Raw genomic sequence first — 24176 nt, forward strand, 5'->3', positions numbered from 1 at the left:
AGCGTTAAACGAGTTTTTTAGATTAGATATGACAAGTTTTTTGAAATAAAACGTGTATTGATGAAATTGTTGAGTTTTCTCTAAAGTAAGATTAACTTAGAGACATTTGTTTAAAGATTCAAAAGTTCATTAAAATATGATGAGTATCTTAAAATATAACACGTATTGATAGCATTGCTAAACTTTTTCTCTCAGATACCGATATCTAATATAACTTATAGCGTTTTTTTTCGACCGTAGCAGGTTTAAACCGATCTGGGTTGGATTAATGATGCTGTATGATCTACTATTGGTAGAGCATGTAACGTCAACCAGTAGTAGAGCATGTCATTAATCCAAGTCGGTTTAAACTCGCTACGGTCGAAAAAGCTATTAATTTCACCGGCAATAAACCTAGATTGGATTAGAAGCTCGCTTCTTTGAAGCTCGCTCTAAAATTTCATTGAGAAAGATTGTAAGAGCACCACGAAAGACATTCCCTCTGTTTAACACAGCAACTTTTCGTCGCTCCCTTGCGAAGGAATGACGTTATGTTCAACAGATGTCGGGGTAACGACTTGAAGGGGTAGGCAAGAGCGACAATGTAGAAGGAAGACAAATGTGTCATGGGGGTCGATAACCAGGCTAGAGATCACCGGCGCGGAATTCTGCGCGGAATAACAACTACGGAAAATGTATCTCTGCGATGCGATGAACAGTTACATAAGCTCTCCAAATCATTCAGGATTTTTTTTCTTAGCGCAAAAAATATTTCAGTGGAATATCCTACTTGGTTTGAGTGATGAAATTGATTTATGAGAAAATTCTGTAATATTTACAAACCACGTTTGTTGAATGATACATTCTATATTGAAAAAAATAAATTTTAATAAACATTTGATCGAATAATTCTAATTGTAAGTAAATATTTATTAAATGTCAAAAAAAAACATATATATTTATTTTATACAAAAACCATTAATTTGTTTAATTTAACTATTATTTTTTATTGATCTAATTAAATAAGAGAATTCTTATATCGATCAAGACAGAACTTAGTGCTTAAACGTTTCTGTATTAAGATTTAGTAATTTTTTTTTTTCAGTGTAATAAAAGTTTTAATTCGAGGATTGAGATTGCAATATGTTGAATTTATTTAAGTTGATAGAAAATTACTGTAAAAAATGTCAATTTTCTGTCGAAAACAGATCGCCAGGCGGTCGAAAGGAAATGCCGGATATTCATGATATCTTCGTTTACGCGAATCGGTACTTCTATGTGTCTAGCCTGCTTGCTCAATATTGCGAGAAGAGAAAATTCGTTTCGAATTTCATAGACAGACCTGGTTTTCTACCACGGTATCTTCAATGTAAGACACGTAAGATTCAAATCATCATCCGCTAGAATCTCGCGGCTGGAAGCGTTCCGTATGTGTTACAGCTCGTCGCGATAATGAAAATGTGAGAAGCCCGTTAACCCGCCGCTCCTAAGCTAACGACCACACAGCAGCCGACAATGAAGATACAAAAGCGAAGCGGCGAACGAATTCTCAATTGGCCATTATTCCGATCATTAGCGATGATTTTCGCTCACAATATCATCCTAATGAATCGCGATAATTAAGCGAGCCGGGAGCGAGGGACACGTTATCTCGCTGGGAAAAATTTCAACTTTCGCGCGAGAAAGCATCGTCGACGACAACGGCGGGCAAACAATCGATTTTCGCGATGATTGGCGAGGGAGACAAAGAGAATTTTACGATTATTCCATCTATCTTTAAATCGGCGAAACAATGATTGACGGTGGAAAATAAAAAAAAAACTGATGGTCCCCTCGATGACTTTGACGTGCCGATTATTGGCATCGCGTTTCTCAGAAACCGAAACGAGCGTAACAATTCCGAACGAAATAGACGGAACTTTCGTCTAAAAGCGTTTTCTTACCTCGGAAGCGAGATGCCCCGCTTTCTATATCAATAAAATCGCGCAGCGGAAAGAAACGACCGATCGCTTTAGCGATCTTGGAGGAACGTACCGCAAATAGACGTTACTCCGAAATTACTGCACTAAATTCCTGCTTGTAATTAATCCCCCGATTAAAAATGAGCATCTATCTCAGTATGCTATCTATTTATTTTTACGAAAATCGCAGACATGTAGAAGCGTAGTCTCTGGATAGAGAGATCAATTAAATCTAATGCCAAGATTGCTTCTCGGGAAGTAAAAACACGCCTCGCGATTAAAAGCATCTCGAGACTCCTTCAAGCGTGGTTGAAACTTGATATTGCAAGAAGCATAACAAGCGAATATTTGTGCAAGCATTGAGGATGTAATATTACGTTTTTCGTCTTCCCAATCGTCGATTCAGAAACACAGACATATGCAAAAGAGTTATTATTTTCATTTGTATTCTCATACAATAAGAAAAAAAATTATTCATTTGACTAAATTAATTTTAACAATTAAACAATAACAGATAAACAATTTGTTTTTTTTTGTGTGTATTTTCGTCAAATGTTTATTTCAATCTTAACCTGTATTTTACTAATAAAATACTGGTGCATTTTGTCTTATCACATCAATCACGCACAGAAAAACATCGTTTTATTGCTAAGAAAAGTGACTCAATTTATATAAAGTAACTCAATTTACTTTATTTCTTTTAAGACTCGGTTATCTTCAACATAGAATATTTTCTTGATAATAAATCTTAATCATTTCTTATTTCCGTTTTATTTTATTGTTTAGTTAAATCTTAAAATATACTTATTACAAATTTTATAAAAATTTATTAATATATATTCAAAAGAAGAATTTATTTTCTTTTAAAGAATGTTGTAAAATATTATAAAATTGACTGAAGAAGCGGTTTTATACATATAATAAGTAAATCAAATTTATTTTAATTTGATGATTTTGATTGAAGTATTGAATTTACTTATAGGATTCAGAATATTTTGAATAAATTTAATATTTGCGATGAATTTATGACAAATTTGCGAATGTACGAATTTGTAAAATATTTGAAAGTATTATGATTTGTGCATACAGTATATTTTTCTGTGTACAGAATTTCGATCATATAATTCATCTAGTTATCTCGACCAGAATTCTGACAGATTTCAAGACACAGTTTAACAAAATTATTTTCAGATCTGTATAAATAGCTAAATTTTTAGATATACACATACTTCTGATTTGTCCATTTCCCACCAAAATCCCAATTGATGCAAGTAGACTCTTTTTTCCAGTACGTGATTACGATTATTTTTTTCAAATTTTTAATTGTAATTCTCAAAAGAAATTTACGGAACAAAATTCTCCACTTTTCACTGGATTTACGCCTAGGTCGAAGGCACAGCTTCGAAAGTTGACAGCAGCCGCCATTTTGAAGCGGTCCGCGCGAAGGCCGTCTTTATGCGTGCATTTTTATCGTACGTCGCAGCAAGATAATTACGCTTACGATGTCGCGATGCGCACTCGAGCACGTTCGCCGAGATTATACCTCGACTGGAAGAACGTACGGACAATCCTAGAGAGAACGAAATCGTTCGAAGGGAGAGTTGTTAAATATAGCATAAAAATTGCTACCAATTTCCCGCGACGGAGCGTCTCTTTATATAACCCCCATCATTCGTGAAATTTGTTTGCGTCTCGGTGCGTCTCTTTCAAGTCGATCCTCGCGTTTAATTCAAAGACAATTGCGAGATAATTCAGGTACGTAAACAGGCTCTTTACTCGAGTCTTGAAAGATCGGAGTGCGCGTTGCATTTCCTTCATCCACACTCTGGTTCTCGCTGAACCAGAGACCCTCTAACATAGTCTGTCCACGAATAATTTTGTCGAAAGAAGAGTGAAAAAAAAGGGGGGGGGGGATATATATGTAAAACTTTTACAGTAAATTTAGGATAAACTTCTATAGTAAACATTAAAACTTTTAGAGTTAATTGTGAAAACTTAACTTTAAAAAGTGAAATTTCACTCTTAACGATTGAAAACTGAGTCACTCTTTTTCAAGAACGACTCCACTCCAAAGAATTTAGAGAATACTGTTTCTTTTTATATATGCTGTCTCAATCTAACTTGATGAAATTGACAAAAATGACGGGCCAATCAAAAGTTATTCGTCATCTCATGGCCAGATTCTGTTATAGGTTTCTACGCGCGCGTTCGTTGCATCTCGAGGCATCCAGACGAAGTAAATCATCCCCCCAGTCGCCGTCGTAGCGTTCCGTGCGGCCGACATTACCAGCCGTGAGGATTAAATCGCGACGCCATGTCGCCGATTGCGATGGACGGGGGATTTAAATCGCCACTCAACGACGATCCTGCTCGCTCTAATCGTCGGGCTGGGAGACGCGATCGGCGCGAATGCGCTTATCTATGACTGATCGATCTCGCAAAAAGTACAGTTCGATTGCCGAATTGCGAATCCGCGAATTACTGACTTCTGCTTAGTATTGTATAGAGAGATTGACTGCGTTTAGCGGAAAAAGCAACTTTGCAACTTTACTGTTGTACTAATTCTTTAACGTGATTTGTTTACTCTTTAAATTCTTTCGAATGAAATCTCACACTAAGAAGGGAAAATTGAGTCAATCTTCAATCAAAAGAAATGGCTCCATTTCCAATCTTTAAGAGTGAAATTTTATTCTTCAGAGTGAGATTTCACTTTAAAAAGGTTTATGGGCTTTTACAGCAAGTTATTGTCTAAACTTTAAGTCTTAAAAAATTGATCAGTCACAGTCGAACGTGAGAAGAGTAATCGACTATTATTTGTCAATTTCTTACGGCTTAAAGCTTAAATAATGGCTTATTATAGAAAGTTCATTAAAGATACATTTATATGAGTAATCAAGAGCAAAACCAATCATATCAAAGAGTTTCACAACAATTGCAAAGCATTGCTGCATTTCACCGAACGGAGTCATTGAGATTTCTTTTCTTCTTTCTCCGAAGACAGAGTAATTTTGTACGGTATTTATTCTACATCTGGAAAGCTTCTGGATTCTGAGGGATTCTCGAGTGCGCGCGCGGTTCGAGTAAGAAGAGAGAAAGAGAGAGAGAAGCGACAGTCAGAGAGACTAGAATAAAGGCAATCGATCCTCCCTCACTGGGAACGCAGAGAGACCGTTGAGCGAACGAACGGATAGATATGCACGCACGCGAGAAAGAAAATGCGAGGGGACCAATTTGGCTTACGTATAATCGGACGAAAAAAGGAGGGAGAAAAGAAGGGCGGAGGGAGAGGGGGGGAGAGAGAGAGAGAGAGAGAGAGAGAAATAATTGGCGACACTCACCTCGTACTTGATGCCATTCAACCGCAACCACGTCTCCACCTTGAGACCGTACGGGGATAAGGACGGGAGCAGCGGCGTCCGCGGGAACTGATATAGATAAACAACATCTTTCTCGTACTCGGGGTGGTGCACGGTGCTGGCCTTCGCCGGCGCCGTGGCCGCGCCGGCGGCCGCGGCGGCGGCGTCGTCGTCCTTCTTGCCGGCCGCCTCGTCCTTCTTCGCCGCCGCGTCCTTCTCTTCCTGCTTGTTGTCCGGCGGCGCGTCGTCCTTAAGCGCCTCCTTCATCTCCTTCACGTCCTTGATCTCCTTGCTCTCGGGCCCGTTGTTCTCCGTCTCGGTTGCCATCGTCATTGCCGTTGAACGCTACGCGTTTACGTTTCTCCAAAACTCTCGTTCTCGTCGTCGTCCCCTTTACCGTTCGGCCGGAGGGGAGGAGGGGAAATGGGGGATGGGGACTACAGTCGCGTGCTTCTCTACTTCAAAACTTCGTGTCTCTCTCGTCCTGAGAATCGCCGCCTCCGCTCGATCGCGCGTGCACTCTCCGATCTCGAGCCTATCTCGACGGTAGCGCGCACCACACAAACCGTACGCCAAGCACTCGTCGCTCGTCGCCGCTTTCTGCTCGCCGGCCGGTTCCTTCCTTCTCACCGCCGCTCGCTACCTCGCTTCGCGCAGTCCGTTCTCCCCTTGCCGCGCGCGCGCGCAGTGGCGGCGCGCATGCGCAAGCGCCACACCCCGCCGTGGTCGACATATTTAATTGGTCGGCCACCCCTGCCTTGTGTGCGCGCGACGAACACGGACGAAGGGAGAGAAAGAGCGCGCGAGTGTCTTCCCTTTCCTCTCGTCTTCCGTGCCTTAGAATACTCCAGGAAAGTTGTGGCAACGCCGCCGCCATCGCCGCTGCAGTGGCTAGCGATGGCTTCGAGTAGGGCCGAAAGGGCATCGATACCTTCCGCTCTCGGAAAGGATGGTGCGCGCAGGGCCGTTTTTTTTTAGGGATGCGGATACCCAAGTGGGTGTAAGAAAATGTGCTCGATGAAAACATATCCTAAAACGAAGAATGACAGGTATTAATAAATCTTAAGCATTTCAGGCGACACAAACTGAAAGTAATAACGTCAATTGGTTGATTCGCGTTGCTTGAAGTCCTTAAAAATATTTGCACTTAAGACGAGATAAATATAGATATACTCGGGTGATGGGAAGAAAGAAAATGAAGATAGTCGAGTGCAAAAAGTGTAAGCATAGCGAGATCTAATGTTAACTTCCGCACTCAACAGTGGAAGTAATGTAAAATGTCTGATTTTCATATTTCTACACGAAACTGCACTAGAAATTTCTTATCCGTTTTCGCCATGATGACAAACGTATACCTAACTCACTTTACATTCCAAAAGGGTATACTAGTTCAGCCACAGAAAAAACAGACTTGTAATGTAATATATATGATGTTACATAGCAAATATTGATATTATTGTTACAACATTGATTTCGTTATTATTTTATTTGATGTCGACTGGGATGCTTTGCTTTGTTTTAGTAGCAAGGAAAAACCAGCTTTGCAACTGTTGTAAGATTTTTTAATATGACTGGTTTATTACATTTGGATTGAGAGAGAAAAATTCAACATATAAAAGAATCTTTCAAAAGCTACCTTTTGTACTGTAAACGCTGTTATTTTTTATGCATCGATAACTTGAGTTTTATTGTAATTTTTGTGGGATCGCTTTTGAGCATTTTGATGTATGTCTTGCCTTTATTGTCTTCGTTACCTGAAATAGCATAAAAAGTAAAGGACACACAAAAAAAACTTGGGGTTGTTTGGTTCATTGTCGTGGTCCACAAAATTATCGCATTTTACAGCGTCTTTATAGTATAAATACGATTAGATAATCTTTTTATGCATTAATTTAATTTTTAAAAAGAAAAAGATAAAAAGTAAGATTAAAGTTTAAACCAAAATTAAAGTTAATTACACATAAAAACGGGCATTAAACAGTAAAACGCAAGCAGAAAAAATTAACATAAAGGAATCAACATTTATTACGTTATTTATTTGCCTTATGTCTCTGTGATTAATACCGATATGTTTACTGCTAATATTTTACTGCTTCAGTTTTTTTATGTGCCACGTAATCTTTACGTTTCGTTTCTTATGCTATTTTGGGCAACAAAAGCAATAAAGACGCGACATATATAAAAACGATATCTCTCAAAAAGTACAATAAAATTCAGATTATCGAAATGAAATTTCAAAAATTGACATTGGCTGCATTCAGCAGAGAAAGTAGCCTTGCACTTGCTGTAAAATTCTTTAATATGATTGGTCTTGCCAATCCTAGTTGATTTCTGTTAATTTCTTGTGCTTAATCTAAATGTATAAATTAATGATATTAAAGAATTTTATATAACAGTTGCAAATCCATACTGCACAAATTATTCCAGTAATATAGCAAAATTTAACATTGCAAATGTTACAGTAATATTGGAGAAACATCGCAAATATTGCAGCAATATTGCTGTAAACTTCTGTGTTGTATGGAAAGTTGCTTTCTCTTAAACGCAACCATTCTTTTGTTAAGAATGAAGGGAAGAAAGGGAAAGAAAGGAGGTTAAAATTTCATCTAACAAAAAGATAAAATTTACTCCACTTTTTAATAAACATCAAGTTTCCTCGTTTCACGCGCGCATTGGCTGCATACAATCGGTATTCACAGTCAATTCTTGTAGTTAAGACTGTCAAGTTATCATAAGCCAATCACAGAGCCGTATTAGATAACATCTTAAAAGACATTACTTAAATGGTTACTAAACTCTTAACCTGATTTCTGCATGTGGAACTATGTTAAAAAAATTTTTTTAATTTAATTCAAGAGCACCTTAATGAAGTAATTCGTACTAAAAAGTTCACTTTTTTCCACATTTTGACTATTTTCCCAACAAATACATTACATGTACATCTGATTTTAAATGTCGATAGAACTAAATAATTTCAACGGATATATTCAAATTTGATGTAGATTACAATGTATATAGAGTCTGAAGGGGTTAAATTGAGAACAAACGATGAGTAAGTGCCTATAGGTGGAATCAGTTAAATGCGACTACGACTCAGGGTGCCGGGTCTCTAATCGCGTTCCTGGGACCATCGTTCTATCGACCGAGTACGGAGGATCGTTCTCGAGTGCGTTGGACGAGCCGGAGATTCGAAAATCGGATCGGTCCCATCGCTTGCGCGTCCCGGGCCGCGCCGATGCAACGCGTGCGCGTCGGCGTTTGCACGCGCGGAAACGCGGCAACGCCGCGCGTCAAGCGGCGCAACAACGAACCCCTTTTCACGGGTTACTTTTTTTTTCTCCGCACTCTCTCTCTCTCTAGCCGATGAACTCCTATTTGGAAAACTACTTGCCGGAACTTGCGCCGTCCGCGGAGCGCAAGCTCGGCCCGGTCAGCTCCGATGCTCTCTCGTTTTCTTTTTTTTTTTTTACATTCTCTCCTATTCATCTCTGTTTCCTCCTCCCTTTCTTTTTCTCCACCATCGCCCAGTTCGAGTACCGTTTCGAGATTGTCAAGCCTAGAGATTGAAATTGCACCCTCGTGCGCGATGTGCCGCTTCGTCTCGGAATTATCGATAGACTGGCAGACGATGGACGAGAGCGCGATCGATAAGGTGCGCGACACCCTTCCGACGTTTAAACCCTTTACGGTCTTGCATCGTGGCGTGTCAGTCCCCCTGACAATTCTACATACATCTTTTTTTCTTTTTTTTTTTCGGCTTTGCACTTGCGATATACCGGGAAAAGTAGCGATGTAATTCGCGTGGGAAAAACTTGCGTTTTTCCATTTCTGAAACGTTTCGAACGGCGAGCGGCGAATCGAATATCGCGGCGTTTCGTTAACGAAAGGGTTAACGACCGTGAAAACGAGGAGAGAAAAGCGGAGCGTCGCCTCTCCCGACTTTTGTCTTTGCGTCGTCGCGCCGAAAGAGGAAAACCGCGAACGGTAATCCTGACGAGAATAAAAGTTGGAACTTACCTTGTAAGGGGTGATTACGCTTCTTTTAACCCTACATCATCACTCAACTAAAAAACGTTTGAGGCTTTGTTTCCTTAATTATAATCATATTTCTGTTCTAAATACATACTCTTTTATGCGAGAAATTTATTTTTTTTTTTTAAATCTAACATTTATTTCTCATATAAATTTTAGAACGCAAACTTTTTTTCTAAAAATGCTATCTCTATAGAATACAAATTTTTACGAAAAAGAATTAAAAATAAAAAAAAGTTATGATATTTTGAGTAAAAAAGTTTATTTTGGAAATTTTTACTTTTACAATTTTTTAAATGTTAAAATTAACTTTTCTAAAGCCGCTGTATTTTTATTCTCTACAATGTTTAAAAAGTATATTCAATAACTTTCTTCACTTCAAAGAACGATAACCATGAATATACGGCAACCGATTAAATGCGTTGGGGTCATTTTGCCTCAAGAGATTACGAAGGATTAAGTTTCGTATAGATAGGGAAAAAATTACGAAGCACATTTGAACAATTTGGTTTCGCAGTGAGAAAAAGATGGTTCGTTTAACTAAATTTAGTTGTCTTTATTTCATTTGTTGGAGAATGTATAATATGTATTCAAGTTAACCATATATTTCATTTCAATATATACATTCTTCAATAAATAAGAATAAAAACAGCTAAATTTAATTTAGTCAAATAAACAATTTTTTTCAATGCAATTAATTCATTCTTCCTTCATCCGAGATCTCGAATCGATTTCTAACATTGTGAACACAAGGATGCACGTTTTGTTGTCTCAGTTTCTATCTTCTAGAAGCTCCGCTTATGTTGTAAAGCCCATTCTGTTATACAATTTCGTAAGCAAAGACTGAGAAAAATGTTCTGGTTAAATCACCACAAAAGACTCAATCAGAATGGCACATTGGTTATCACAACCAGAAATTCTATTTTGCCTTATCATTCCGGTTGGACCTTTTTAACCAGAACATTTTTCTTTGTGTAGTTGTTAGTAATTGTAATTGTAAGAATTAACTAATCACAGTCGAATATGAGAAGAATATTCGACTGCGATTGATCAATTCTTACAACTACAACCACTTACAACTACTTATGCAACTGAATAGAATGGATTTTATTTTCCCCTTACATTCGACTTACACTCCGATTTTTTTTTTTCACTGGGGAACTCACGCGGGATTATTTTTATGCCGCATTTTAGGGGGTTATCAACAATGGGGGTGATACAAGGGTGACAATTTGGGGTAACTGTAACACCGGATAATTTAGGTTTTTGCCGCACATAAAATTTTTGTAACAGTAACCTTAAGACGTGAACTTAAGTTTATCAGGATATTGTTTTAGATCTATGTATTCTAATGGAAATAGAAATAGCAGTAAACTTATCCATAAAGCGAGTTTCAACCGGTTGAAATTCACCTTATTACGAGGATTAGTTTAATTAAATTAATTTAATTTAATTTAGTTTATTGCAAAGCTGTATAAAAAAGACTACATGTTAACAGAGTAGTAGACATAAAGTATGATACAATAGATTATAGTTAACATAAACATAAATACAATAGACAATTGTAGCTTGCAAATGATTAGGCGTCAGCAAAATTGCTGTTACAAAGCCTACCAGTAACAAAACCAGAATAAGACATAAGAGGTTAACTAATAGCTGAAATCATACACACATACATAGGTTATGGGTAAATTTACTGTTATTTCCATTTCTGTTAGATTACGTAATCTAATGTAGTATTCTGATTGGCTCATCGGCTTAAGTTTACACCTTACGCATACTGTTACGAAATTTTGTGTGCGGCAGCCCTAACCAGTTGCCTCTGGGCAACGTTATATAAAGCCGCGCACAATCGAGCCATTATTGTTGCGGCCAGATGCAGAGTATTATGAAGGGGGGAGGGGAAGCTAGAGGGGAAATGGGATTTCCTCGAATAACGAAAATTTCAGATAAAACTCGCATGGCTACTGTTAAAGAGATAGTGCTGTTTTTATTGTAAATGTATTTTCTATGAGCGCGGTTAATTTCTCCCGATCGCAAGGTTCGATATTAATTTTCAAACAGTAAAAAAAAAGACATAAAGCAAAATGTATAATATGAAAAAAATAAAATTACTTATTATTGATTTTTCTGTAGAAATAACAAATATTTATAGAAACTGTCGTCATTCGAAGAATATTCTTTTTATGAATGAACTGATGAGTTATTTTCTGATAACATTCCAGATAAAATTTCTTTCTCTAATCTTCTTTCTTGCAATGACTCCCTCAATAGATCCGATTTAGTAATAATCGATAATGCAATAGAGAGAGAGAGAGAGAGAGAGAGAGAGAGAGAGAGAGATAAATACAAAATATTGTATATATAATCAAAAAATAATTGTTAGGAGTGATACACTCTTTAAATTCTTTGAAGAAGAATCTTACTCTAAAAAAGGAAAATTAAGCCGGTTTTGAAAAAAAATGGCTCAATTTTTAATCTCTAAGAATGAGATTTCATTCTTTAGAATGTGATTCACTCTAAAAGTTTTAAAGAGCGGAAAGATATGTCGATTAATTTCGTCAGAAACATTTTCCAAAATTTGTTTGTGGCGACTTCAGATACGACTTCTTTTTCCAATTACATAGCATCATAGCGCTCTGTTGGCATAATCTATTATAGATATCTTAGTGATTCGTTGTCTATAATCTATTATAGATATCTTATCGATGATTGACAACAGAGACAATATCCTGTCCAAGTAATCAAATAAGACAAAGAAGTGTCGCACTATGAAGTCACTAACGTCATCGCGAGGCAATCCCGACTTAGAGCGTTTCTACAAAAAGTTTTATACGCTATTAATATTATAAGTTCGCACACATGAAGTAGGCTTTATGTCGTTCTCTTTTATACGTTTGGAAATGAAATACGGAATTACACGACCTGCTAGTAATACGCAATATTAAATTTATAGCGTACATAGATAGTTACAAAAGAATATATGAGCGCGAAAAAGATTAATATTATACTGAAAGAGAGACGTAGAAAAATTCTATGGTCGCTATTGCCATATGGCAAGAAATTAAAACGAGTCGCGAGTTATATATGAGCCCTCCCCTCCCCTCCCCTCCCCCCTTTCTTTGTCTTTCTCTCTTTCTCTCTCGCGCGACAATACTTAAAATCGATCCGTCTAAAATGGGGCTTTAAGGGTGCACCCTACGTTTTTCTCTATTCCTCTCTTCCCTCTGTTTCCACCGGTAGTGCCGGTGGCGCGAGAAGAAACGATATCGATCTGGGTGAAACGTGTTATCAGAAAATGCACCCACCTGGAAAATCTTACGATGCGTTTGTGCATTATTCACCGTCCAGGAGTTTTTTTACGAACTCTCCACCCTATATGAGCCTGTCTCTTTTACACGTTGAATAACCGTTTAACCTATTTCAACCCGGCGTTATTGAAAATACTTGGCTCTCGTAAGCCTGTAACAATTACGATTTGGACGTAATCCCCCTCGTCGCAATATAATTTCTTTAATAAACGAAACAATTACCTACTGACATCAAAAGATGCGAATGTTTAATATTAATTTATTCTTCTAGGGCGTTGACCGCTTTGTACGAAATAAATAATTTTTTGAAAATATTTTTACATTTTCCAATTAAAGGTGATTCATGCCTTCGTGTGCCGTTTCTATACTTTTTATAAAAGAAAATTATTTTCTATGCAAGAAGAATAGATATTACAGTCTCTCTTTTTAAGAGACACAAAACTTGTCGGAAAAGTATAATAATATTAAGTAATTTTGTATAATTATATTTTAATTAATCATTACATCGAAAATCATATTTCAATGTGCATGAAATAATGTATTATTATATTCGTCTTTCGACAAATGATATTAAATTCTGTCTCGAAATATTTTATGATAAATATATGTTATAATGAAGAGAGACCTAGAACAAGCGAGAGAGACCTTAGAACAAGCATATAAATCGTGAGTTATTGAATCTGGACCACTCGCATCGGTAGTTAAATGTGCGATGATCGAGATGAGTTTATTGCGCTTAACGAAGCCACTTTACGGATTTATCGTCGGCCGTGTGTTGTGTTGAACGATACACACGTGTAGATTACGTAACCAGAAATGAAAGGACATCCAGAGATAATCCTCTGATAGATAAATCGATCCCTCAGAAGGAAAGAGAAGAAGGAAAAAGAGAGAAAAATAGAGAAGGGGAAGGATGAGGAGGTAAACATTGAAAAAGAAGATTAACAAAATATACACTAGAAGAGCGGAAATTGAGATAGGAAATAATTCCTCGAATACTTTTGTAAATAACGTTTCCATTTGCGCATGTATATAAAAAATAAAACATAAATCAAGCTTTTCGAAAGAAAACACGTATATATTGCGATAAACTTGTCCAACACATTTTATTGTATCAATAATAAATCAATAATAAATAACATTCCCTTAAAATATTATTTACTCTTTAAATCTTTTGGAGTGAAATTTTACTCCAAAAAATCGAAAATTGAGTGAAGACCTTAAAAAAAAAAGTGAAAATATTTTTACTCTTAAATAAAAAGAGGTAGATTTTCACTTTTTAGAACTAAGATTTCATTCTATTGGAGTAAAATTTCACTCTTTTGGAATGAAAATTTCTTTTTAGAAATAAAATCTCGTTTCAAAAAAAGGCGTAAGATTTCGTTTCTTTCAAGTGTGTGTGAATCTCACTTTAAAAGAGTGAAATTTTACTCCAAAAAAGGAATGAACATCTGCTACTCTTGTTCACAAGAATGAAAAGTTTTCTTTTTTTAAGATTGACTCAATTTTCATTCTAAAAGATTTAGAGGATGACCTTTTTACACTATTAAATTTCTAATGTCAAATTATATCCAATTTGAATTATTGTTAATTACTTCTACAGGTCGCCCACTTTTACCCAATACATCGTTAATTTAATCGAAATAATGGAGTTAAACAATTTAATGTTATAATCGCGGTTATGCCATTTTGACTCATCTCATAATTTGGTTGATTATGTGGTTATACATAGATTTAAAAAATACAATAATTTAGTATTAATAAGAGTATGAATTATTTAGTTGTTATTGTGTTCTCCTATCCAAACATCACAAAAGAATAATATGAATTACAAGAGTGGTCTATATATAGTTCTAGGACAGGCCCAAATTATCGTGATTCTAGTGTTAAAAAATGTAATTTAATTAAATTTGACTCAAACTTAGCTTATTATTTAAGTATTTACCAGGTGCGTTATTATGGACCTTGTTTACTTTGAAACTAACTACGGAAATAGATTAGTTTCTATTTTAACGTCAGTTAAAAATAAAAAATGTTATTAAACTCAAGAAAATAAATCATCGTTACTCCTTCAATGTCAAATGTAGAAATTTTCCTCTTATTAATAATTAATGAAAGCCACGACTTCAATTTTAGCCAAAACTATTCAAAATTTTTGTCGATAAAATATATAATATATACGAGTATAATGTTCCTGTCACGACTTCCTGCCAAAGAAAAATTACAAATGAATTAACACGTTTGTTTTTTTTTTCTAAAAAAAAAAAGAAAAGAAACAATTATACTGACGTGCACGCGGATAAATATACATTGGAAACCCGGAAGCGAATAAATAATCATGATAATTAGATCATAGATAAACGAAGGAGGAAGTGAACACGTGGCATTTTTACGGAGCGGCAGGAGTGCCTCCGTTGATTCTCCATGCGGATTAAAATAGAATATCGTTTTTCTCGTTCGATCCAATTAATCGACCCTTCGCGCGCCGCGGCGAGATGGAGATCCATCGGGTGCGCGCGAATGGGGCTTGGGCGATGACTCATTCGGAAAATATGTACCATTCGCACGCACTACTTCTATCCCGATTACGAGGAGCATTATGTCGTTGTCGGTGGATCATATCTACGTACGCTATTGAGAATATCGTTCGCGGCCGGGTCCGATACGCGCGTCCGATCGGCTGCGACTTTCGCACGTAGTCACGCAACGACACATCGATATGGATTATTTCGTTTATTGGAGCCCAGTCGAATGTGCACGTACACGCATCGTAGCGCGTCATTCTCGCATGCAACGTTAAAAAACATCCGATTGAACTACTGAAACTATCGATGATTAACCTGTCATTAACGGATTCAGAAATTTATCGAGAGGGGGAGGGGGGGAAAGGCGCAGACGAAATTTTTTTTAAGGTTAAATATGATAAGATCGAATATTAAATTATTATTTAAATTATTGTTTAAATGTATAATTCATGAAATGTTTTATTTAGAATTATATTAACACAAAAGAAGAATAATAAAATAGAATCTGTTTTTTATATATTTAGGAGTTTCTTGAATTAAAAAATATTTTTGGAGATATCAAAATAGTTTAAGAATTAAGGAGACTTCAAACCCCCGTGGTCCCCCCATAAATTCGTCATTATGTATAGGGTAATTTATTTTATTGTAATATTAATTCTTAATGATGACGTCTCTCTTTATACCACACAACTTTTATTTGGAATGTTTTTTAATAAAATTCCACATTTTCGAAATATTTGCCTGATAAGATTAAAATAAATTATCCTACATATAGCAGAGCAATTTGAAAACTTCGCGACTTGATAATAAAATCATATAACTTCATATTTTAAATTACTTGCATTTTTCAGTAAAAGGTTGAATAGAAAAATGGATGAAAGGAATAGAAAAATAAATGAACAAACGAAAAGTATTAATTATTAAAAATAGCTTAATAACACAATCCAACAAATTGGTAAAATATTACCAACATATTCCCAATGCAAATATTTAACCAATGTTTCGCCAATGAATTATGCTACTTTGATATTTAAAGCAATTAATAAGCGGAACGTTTTACCTTTATAAATTATTTCTTCAGTATATTTTTTTATTTGATATAGTTTCTCTTAATTTCAGTGCACTTCATCCAGTGATGTTCCAGCGTTTTTATGCCATTCCGTTTTTTAAAATTCCTCAAACTATTTTACTGTAGCTATCAGTTTTTACTGTTGTATACAATGACGCACTACCGCCCATAACAAGTTTTTCATCTCCTTAAAAATTTCTATTCGTATTAAGCCTTTTTTTAAATACTTAATCGCGGAACACTGTTCAATGTCATCCACATCATCACAATATAGCAATTCGTTTAAACTAACTTTTACAATAAACTACTTTACTGAGCAAGTTCAAACTTATGTAAAAGTTTTTATGTATAAAATAAATGTCGCCACATGCGTCAATCATATTTCAAATATTACCATCATTTATGGACTAGTAAAATTTTCAAATTCAAATCGCCCTCCTATCTTTAAAAAGAGCGATTAGAAAAGAAAGTAAATTGATCGATTTAATTATAGTGATGCACACTCTTTTTTAAGAGTCATTTTCAGAAAAGATAGATAAAATCTTGTGAACCGCATAATATTTATTTCAATTGCGCAAAATAAAAAAAATATAATTTGATATTTTCGAATTTTATCAGCCAGCGGACTGTGAAAAATTCATAAACAGGCTGCAAGTTAATGCGCATCACTGGATTCAATTGTTTACATATAGCAATAAAAATAGTAAAAAATGTATCATTATAACCAATTATAAACAATTTTTTGCACAACAAAAACGTTTCGTATTCGTTGAAAATGGTCCATTCAAGTCTTTATTAAAATTTAACATATTCGAGTGTTAGTTTAACATAATGATTATATCATTTAAATAGTTCAACATTTCTTAGTGTCAAAATAATACAATTTATGAATAAATGAACAAGTAAGTAATAAAAATGTGTTTTAATACGCAAATTCTAAAATAAATAAATAAACTATATATCAATAATTTAACATATAAACATTAATTTTATTGACAAAAATACAATTCCACAGTTTGTCAGGGTTGATAAAGACTAATGTTTTTTTTTTAAGACTAAAACATATTATGTTTCTTCTTAAATATGTTTTTAATGCTTCAAATATATTTTAAACAGTACTGTAAACAAATATATTTAAAACATATTAAAAACATCAATTAAGCATGTTTTAAGCTGTTTAAAACAGATTCAAAACATGTTTTTTACCAATCCTGCAGTTTGTTTATAAACTGTGTCAGTGTTATAATACCTTTTTTATGTTTATTCTTTTACATAATATTTGTGTAACCTTCTAACATATTCATTTTGTGTCAAATTAATACATAAATTTAGACTATTTAGAGAGAACTTTTTATAATATGTAAAATGTACCTATTAAATTTAACAGAAATTTTCCAACGGTATATTATAAATCATTTAATGTTTTGCTAGTTTTACTGTTAAAAATGTTGTTTTTTCTTTCTCTTTTCTTGTCTCTTTCCCTCTCGACGACGGTTGCACCGCGCTGAAAGAAACTGCGGAGTGCCGCCGATGGCAAATCGATCCGCGGGCAGATTAATCGACCGCCGTTCGCCACGGCTCGGGAGACCGCCAAACCGTCTCCTCGATGACCTTCCGCTGTCGCGAATAGGAACGAATGCACGCCACATCTCGACCTGCTACGACGCGGTGGCGCACGCCGCGATCGAACGCGCTGGTTTCCGCGGAAAAAAAAAAGAACCGTGCGTTAAATTATTAATGCTGGCGACGCGACGCACTACAAAACGCTAGACGCTATCGCTCGTGCGCTTCATAAGCGATAAAATAACGATGTTGATGATGTATGAAATCTCGTTTCGATGCACGGATCACGAATACGTGCGCAGAGAAAAAAATGTACTAAAATTTAATAAATATTTATTTAAGTAGTAACTAAACATTTATTTTTATAGTAAATAAATATTTACTCAATAAAAAATGATGGCTGAATCAAATTGATAGTCCTACAAATAAATATATTTTTACAGTTTAATAAATATTTGGTTGGTACTATTCAAATCATTTATTAAAATTTAGTATATTTTTTCAATGTGTGTCGTAAGCCAAGATATATATTGTTAAAATAAATAAATGACTATTAAAAAATAAAACAAAAAAGTTGAAACAAATAAATTTAAGTTTCATTAAATTCTGGAAACATTTTCGAATTTAATAAAAAATCTAAACTGCTCTCAGGGAAATTTCGAGGGATTTGCGCTCTTGGAAATGCTTGACGGCTAATGATAATGATTTACTATCAGAAACAACATGGTGCATGTAATTTAATTTATTGATACCGTTGGATGCAATCGTATAGTTGTTGATTTATTTATTACTTCGCTTTTATCGCTCACGATCAATAATTCAATTAAATGGAATGAATTCGTATCGTGTACACGGTGTTCTCGACCTAGCGAGCAGCACTTGTTAAATTGCAATAATTTTATAAATTCTATAACAATCGTCTTTTTTTTGCGTAAATTTGACTAAAACTGCCTGCTTTGACGCAGCGTTGTAATTTCTAAAAAGAGATTGTATCACAGTCATCAAAAACTTCAAAATAATAGAACTAAATTAAGTTAGATTCATTTCGAGCTTACTAAATAATAATAATTTCATTATCACTTTTAGGGCTTAATTCGCTTATTAAGTGCGTTCCTCAATTTGCACAATTTTTCTCTCCAGATAATTATATAATTATATCGAGGCCATAATTGAAACTACCGTTGATTTAATAGCTCGGTTTCTCGGTGTTCGAGAGTCTGAAAGACAGCTCGGCAGGTCTAGGACAGTCTATATACACAGATTCAATGACGCAGAAACTACAGATAGATATATTATGATACTAGGACGCGGTTCGCACGTCGTAACTCATCGCGTTATTCTACGTCGCCAAGAATTCATAATGATTAAATCGACTCTCTAGTAGCTCAGTGTAATGACAGCATAATCATTTTTAACAGCGCAACTTTGACGTGCAACAGAATCGGAAAAGTATCGCTATAGATACTAGATATCTGTGCTAAATTCAGAAATATAATACAAATGTCACTTTCTCTTCGATCTTGTACATTTATTCTTCGTCGTGCTACTTACAAATAAATACATTACTTGACACGTCATAAACAGTCAATATTATTCACGTTTCCTACAGTTCTTCGTTCGCTTCTTAATTAATATCGATTTTGGCGTCTCGTTCTTTCGTTTTAAATTCGCGCGATGCAAAAAATTGTACGTAAAGCACACAATCGAAAAATAATACTATTACAGTTTTTGCCGCCGTCATAACTTCGTTAACGATACGCTCATGCTAATTTGCACACATGCATGCGTGAAAAGCGAAGAGGGCTTCTATCGAGAGAAAAGTAACTCGTGGTTCGCACGTTAATATACAGTTTTAACGGCGTACTGTGACATGGCTAAAACAATGCCAGTTATTTAACGCAACAAAAGAATGGGAGTATGTAACGATTTAGGCCAAGCGAGAGAAGACGCGTTGCAAGTAGGCTAAGGTGACTTGCTGTAAAAGAAAGTAGCAAGACGCGGATACTTAATGCTGAAAATAATTATCCGAGTCACGATAAAAGAACGAGCTATGCTCGGATGCTAATTTTTACAAATACTTCCGATTATTTTGTCCGGTTTCAATTTCAACAATCCGGAATCGTTAAATCGATTGAGAGAGACATCCTTTGCGCTTTTCCTTTCGGGACGATTTACGAATTGATTTATCGCGATTTTACAATTCCTAGTAAAATTGATCGTCATCTAATTAACTATACACACCTTGTGCTGTGTGCGCAAATTGCATATTACCCATAAAAATTATTCTTACTCCTTTTTTTTTTTTAAGAAATTCGTCAAGTATGTTACAAATAATATACATATATACGACAACAATAATAAGAATTTGGTATACTCTCCTTTTTGAGAATATAATGTATCTTTTTAAATAGTTAAATTTCAATTCGAGTAACGCACGCAATATATGTGTGTGGTATGAATATCGTTGATTCATATGCCATGATTCCTCGTCACATACATATACATACACACACACACACACACATACATACATACATACATACATACATACATACATACATACATACATACATACATACATACATACATACATACATACACACGCATACACATACATGTATATAATATATAAATACATATTTTTATAAAAAACGGTGATACATTACTGCCCCCACGTTTTCCGGCATTAAATATATAACTCCTTAAATGCGATTACATTTGGTATGAATTACAAAAAATACACAGAGTATATCATGCGTATAAAAACGGTTGCGAGTGTCACAGAAACTCTATGATAATCTTCGTATAATCTACAGATCGTAATCAAGCTTTCGAAAAGTTAGAAAAGACAGCATGAATTCACAATATTATGAAATATTCACTCATATCGTTAGGTACAGTATTTATTATGATATAAATATAGATTTTCTACAAAAATCTATATTTGTATCGTAAAAATACAGATAATAAAAGAGAAATAGAGATTAATTATTAAAATTAATATTATTAATTCCGATAATTGTTCTCTTTTAGAATATCGAGATAAGAGATTATAGAAGGAAATTGGAATGCACAACATTTTTTCAAAACTCTTGAAGAATCATTAAAATTATTAGAAGAATTTATATTTCGACACGTAATAATGCACGTAATAACATGATTTAATCTGATTCAAAATTTTATGATGCAAATTAGTTACTGTAAACATGTAAAGAAATTAATTTTTAAACTTTAAAATTCAGAAAATAAAAAAATACAGCTACGTATGTACGCTATGTAATATAACTAAGACATATTTTACATAAAACATTTTTTGCAATAATATAAAATAGAATTAATTTAATAGAGCAATCAAATGTAAATTTGCATTATTTAGATTTTGTTGATTTTTCGATCATATAGCGGTTATAAATCTCATTCAAATATAAATTACGATTACGACTATTTATTGGTTAATATAAATAAGTGTGTTAGTTTTGTTGTATAATAATTCTGCTATTAACTACGACTAATATACTCTATAATACTCTATGTAATGTAATATATAAAATGTTACAATAATAAAAATAATATTACTAGTATAATAAACAATATTTGCCACTACGCACGAAACATTATTTGTTATACTCCTCTAAAGAAATTTTAACATGTCGAATTATGTAAACTGTAATCAAATTTTTTACAAACGATAGTTTCGGATCCTGATTACGATCGAGATTACTTCGATTACCGAAAGCATCTATCGTTATTTACTGTTTCATTGTTTTGTTTCGTTATCATTTTAGTATAATTAATCAACGGCTACGCGTATTTTTATTATATTTGGCCTAATAGTAATACATGTAAACAGGATTACGGTCTACTCTTGTGTTACGATCTAAGCGCATACGCGTTATTTCCTACAGCAAAAGCCGACGATAAACAAAAGGTTCGCGCGCATCGATAACGGAGTATTGTTTAGCTGCCTAATGGTCTTGGTATACATAGAATTCTATACTTCAGGTGAGTTTGGCGTGGTCGTATTGATATGATCCTGCAAGCAAATTCTGAGATCCCGCTCGTCCAATTCGCTTTCAGTATCGACGCTAAAACTTCGCACGGTTTGCCCGCCGAGTCCCGTCCACCGTTGTTTCCAACTCTCTAGTCTCATGACCTATGACAGATAGACGTGGTGCATAATGCATTTCTAAGTGATCCTTCGGAAGAAAAAAGAAAGAGTCTGCGATATTCTGTTTCGCAAAAGAAAATATTTATTGAATTCTTATTACAAGATCAGATCATTAAAAGAAAAGTTAATTCTATCTAATAAATCTGAAATTTCCGAAATATTTCAGTTATTGCAATTATTTTAGTTCTAAAAATATATTGTTATTTCTTATACAATTAAAATGCTATTACAATTAATTATAATATACTGTTATTTATTCTTCACAATTAAGTTCAATAATCAGATAATTAAGATAACAAAAATATTCCTTCTTTTTTCTCTTTTAAAAAGAGAGTTTTAAAAGAGTTATAAAAAAAATTAGTTTAAAAGTTTTCTAATTTCCTAAAATATAAAGATTTTTTTATTACCAAAATTTATTATATTAATGTAGATACAAGTTTGTTAACATATCGATTGATGAAATTATGCAAATGAATGATATATCGAAGAAAAAAAAACTTGATTACATTAATTTAGCGAATTTTAACGAAACTTTCGCAGATACTTTCATGTCTCTTTCACATCTGTGCGTTTTTTCTTCTTCGAGCCAAAAGCAGCGGCCGTGAATGTTTATTAGAACGAAACAGTGAACTTAATCTTAAGGAAGCATGCAGTTAAATGGGAAGAGCACGCCATACCATATCACCACACATATAATACAGAAAGTGAGCCACATTTAATTTTAATTTAATTCATCTAATCGTATTGTGTAAATCCGATGCCGATTTACACAATAATAACATTGAAATCTAAAATGATACATTAGGTAAATAATAAAATGTCTTCTATTTAGTACTTTTAACAAAATAATTTTCTTCTTCAATCGAATTTTTAATTAATTTTTAAAAATGAAATTAATTATATCAACATACACTTATAATGCACATGTATAATGACTTTACTATATATATATATAAAATTATGAATTGCAGATCTAAGTCTGTTTATTCGCTATGTAAATGAGCACTATAATTATAAATATAACAAGCAAGAATTCCAAACGGAATCCTAGATGGAAAATGTAGACAATAATTACAATAATAACTATGTCAGATTCATCTACAGTAATAGAAACATCATGCCACGCACATATACGGAGACGAAAATGATGCTTACGCATGAGTAAAGACTTACTCGAGCCAGCGCCAAGGCTCAGTCTCCGGGCTGGTGATTGGCGTGGGGAACTGAGGAGAGACAGAGATAACACAGCAATAGAGGGTTAGTTTTGCAACAACGATTAGTCTCTTCTGGTTAATATTAATTATCGCTTGACATCTTTACATAATAACAATTACTCGTAGACATTATCTCTTCTCACGCAACAAGATCGTGCGTATCCTGCTTAAAAAAAATCACGCCTATATATTCATTGGACAACAAAGTATCAGTTTCTTATTGTTAATAAGATACATTAGTTAATTTGTTAGTTATATGTCTTTTTTTATTAAAGCAACGGCAACAAAATAAATAAGTTAAGAAATGAAGTACATTTTAAATACTTATTGACAAAACAGACTTTAGTCTGTTTACAGTAATTTTTGCAATATTTTTCTCTCTGCAGTCCACCAGAAGCGACGACGTTATGAAGCGTGTTGGTTAGCATTAAATTGCAGTAAGAGGTGCGATCTGTGCATCTTGTATGTGTATAACATCAATAATGAGTTACGATATCTTTATGTTAATGAACTTAGCAAAGTGAAATGTCTTTTGCATACAGTAGGCGCAATTTATAGTTTGAGTGCAGTATGTGGTAGCACATTAAAAACCAAAACGTTCAGTTTACATATAATACACTTGTTAGGAATGTATGGTGTGATCTTTTATACAATTTTAGATTTTATACATACATACACATATATATATATATATATATATATATATATATATCACATTTAAAAATTAATAAAATCTATTTAAGTCAATTGATTAACTTAAATAGAAACCTGATTTGTTTTAGCAAACGGCAGATATTTTTTTATAAGAGAAGATTATGTAAATATCGCTCGTATGTATATGTACAGTACACCGTTAATACGCTTGACAGTATTTTATTGAAATTTTTAGATATATTAACATAAATTAATTAAAAATAAAAACAAAGAGTAACTCTCGAGAAGATCAAATAAGATAAAAAGCAACTCAGGCTAATAAGAGTTTTTGCGCGATAATTAGT

The 24176-nt window shown here is 34.2% G+C and overlaps 2 protein-coding genes across 5 annotated transcripts in view; both read right to left on the reverse strand.

The window, feature by feature from the left end:
- The window catches only part of LOC108750647 (failed axon connections), a 35978-nt gene extending 30026 nt beyond the window's left edge, over positions 1-5952 (reverse strand). For both annotated transcript variants that reach the window (XM_018490249.1, XM_018490248.1), the window contains exon 1: positions 5279-5952. In XM_018490249.1, coding sequence (XP_018345751.1) covers positions 5279-5629 — 351 coding nt within the window. In that variant the 5' untranslated portion in view covers positions 5630-5952. The remainder of the gene's footprint in view (positions 1-5278) is intronic.
- Positions 5953-21430: 15478 nt separating this feature from the next.
- The window catches only part of LOC108750645 (ecotropic viral integration site 5 ortholog), a 7911-nt gene continuing 5165 nt past the window's right edge, over positions 21431-24176 (reverse strand). The window contains exons 9-10 of one of the 3 annotated variants that reach the window (XM_018490246.1): positions 23138-23187; positions 21873-21949 (exon numbers count right to left, since the gene is read on the reverse strand). In XM_018490246.1, the coding sequence (XP_018345748.1) occupies positions 21943-21949; positions 23138-23187 (57 nt within the window). In that variant the 3' untranslated portion in view covers positions 21873-21942. Of the gene's footprint in view, positions 21950-23119; positions 23188-24176 lie in introns of all 3 variants that reach the window. The other 2 variants (XM_018490247.1, XM_018490245.1) reach the window with 2 other exon arrangements.

This window comes from Trachymyrmex septentrionalis, unplaced genomic scaffold (genome assembly GCF_001594115.1).
Source record: "Trachymyrmex septentrionalis isolate Tsep2-gDNA-1 unplaced genomic scaffold, Tsep1.0 scaffold37, whole genome shotgun sequence".
NCBI lineage: Eukaryota > Metazoa > Arthropoda > Insecta > Hymenoptera > Formicidae > Trachymyrmex > Trachymyrmex septentrionalis.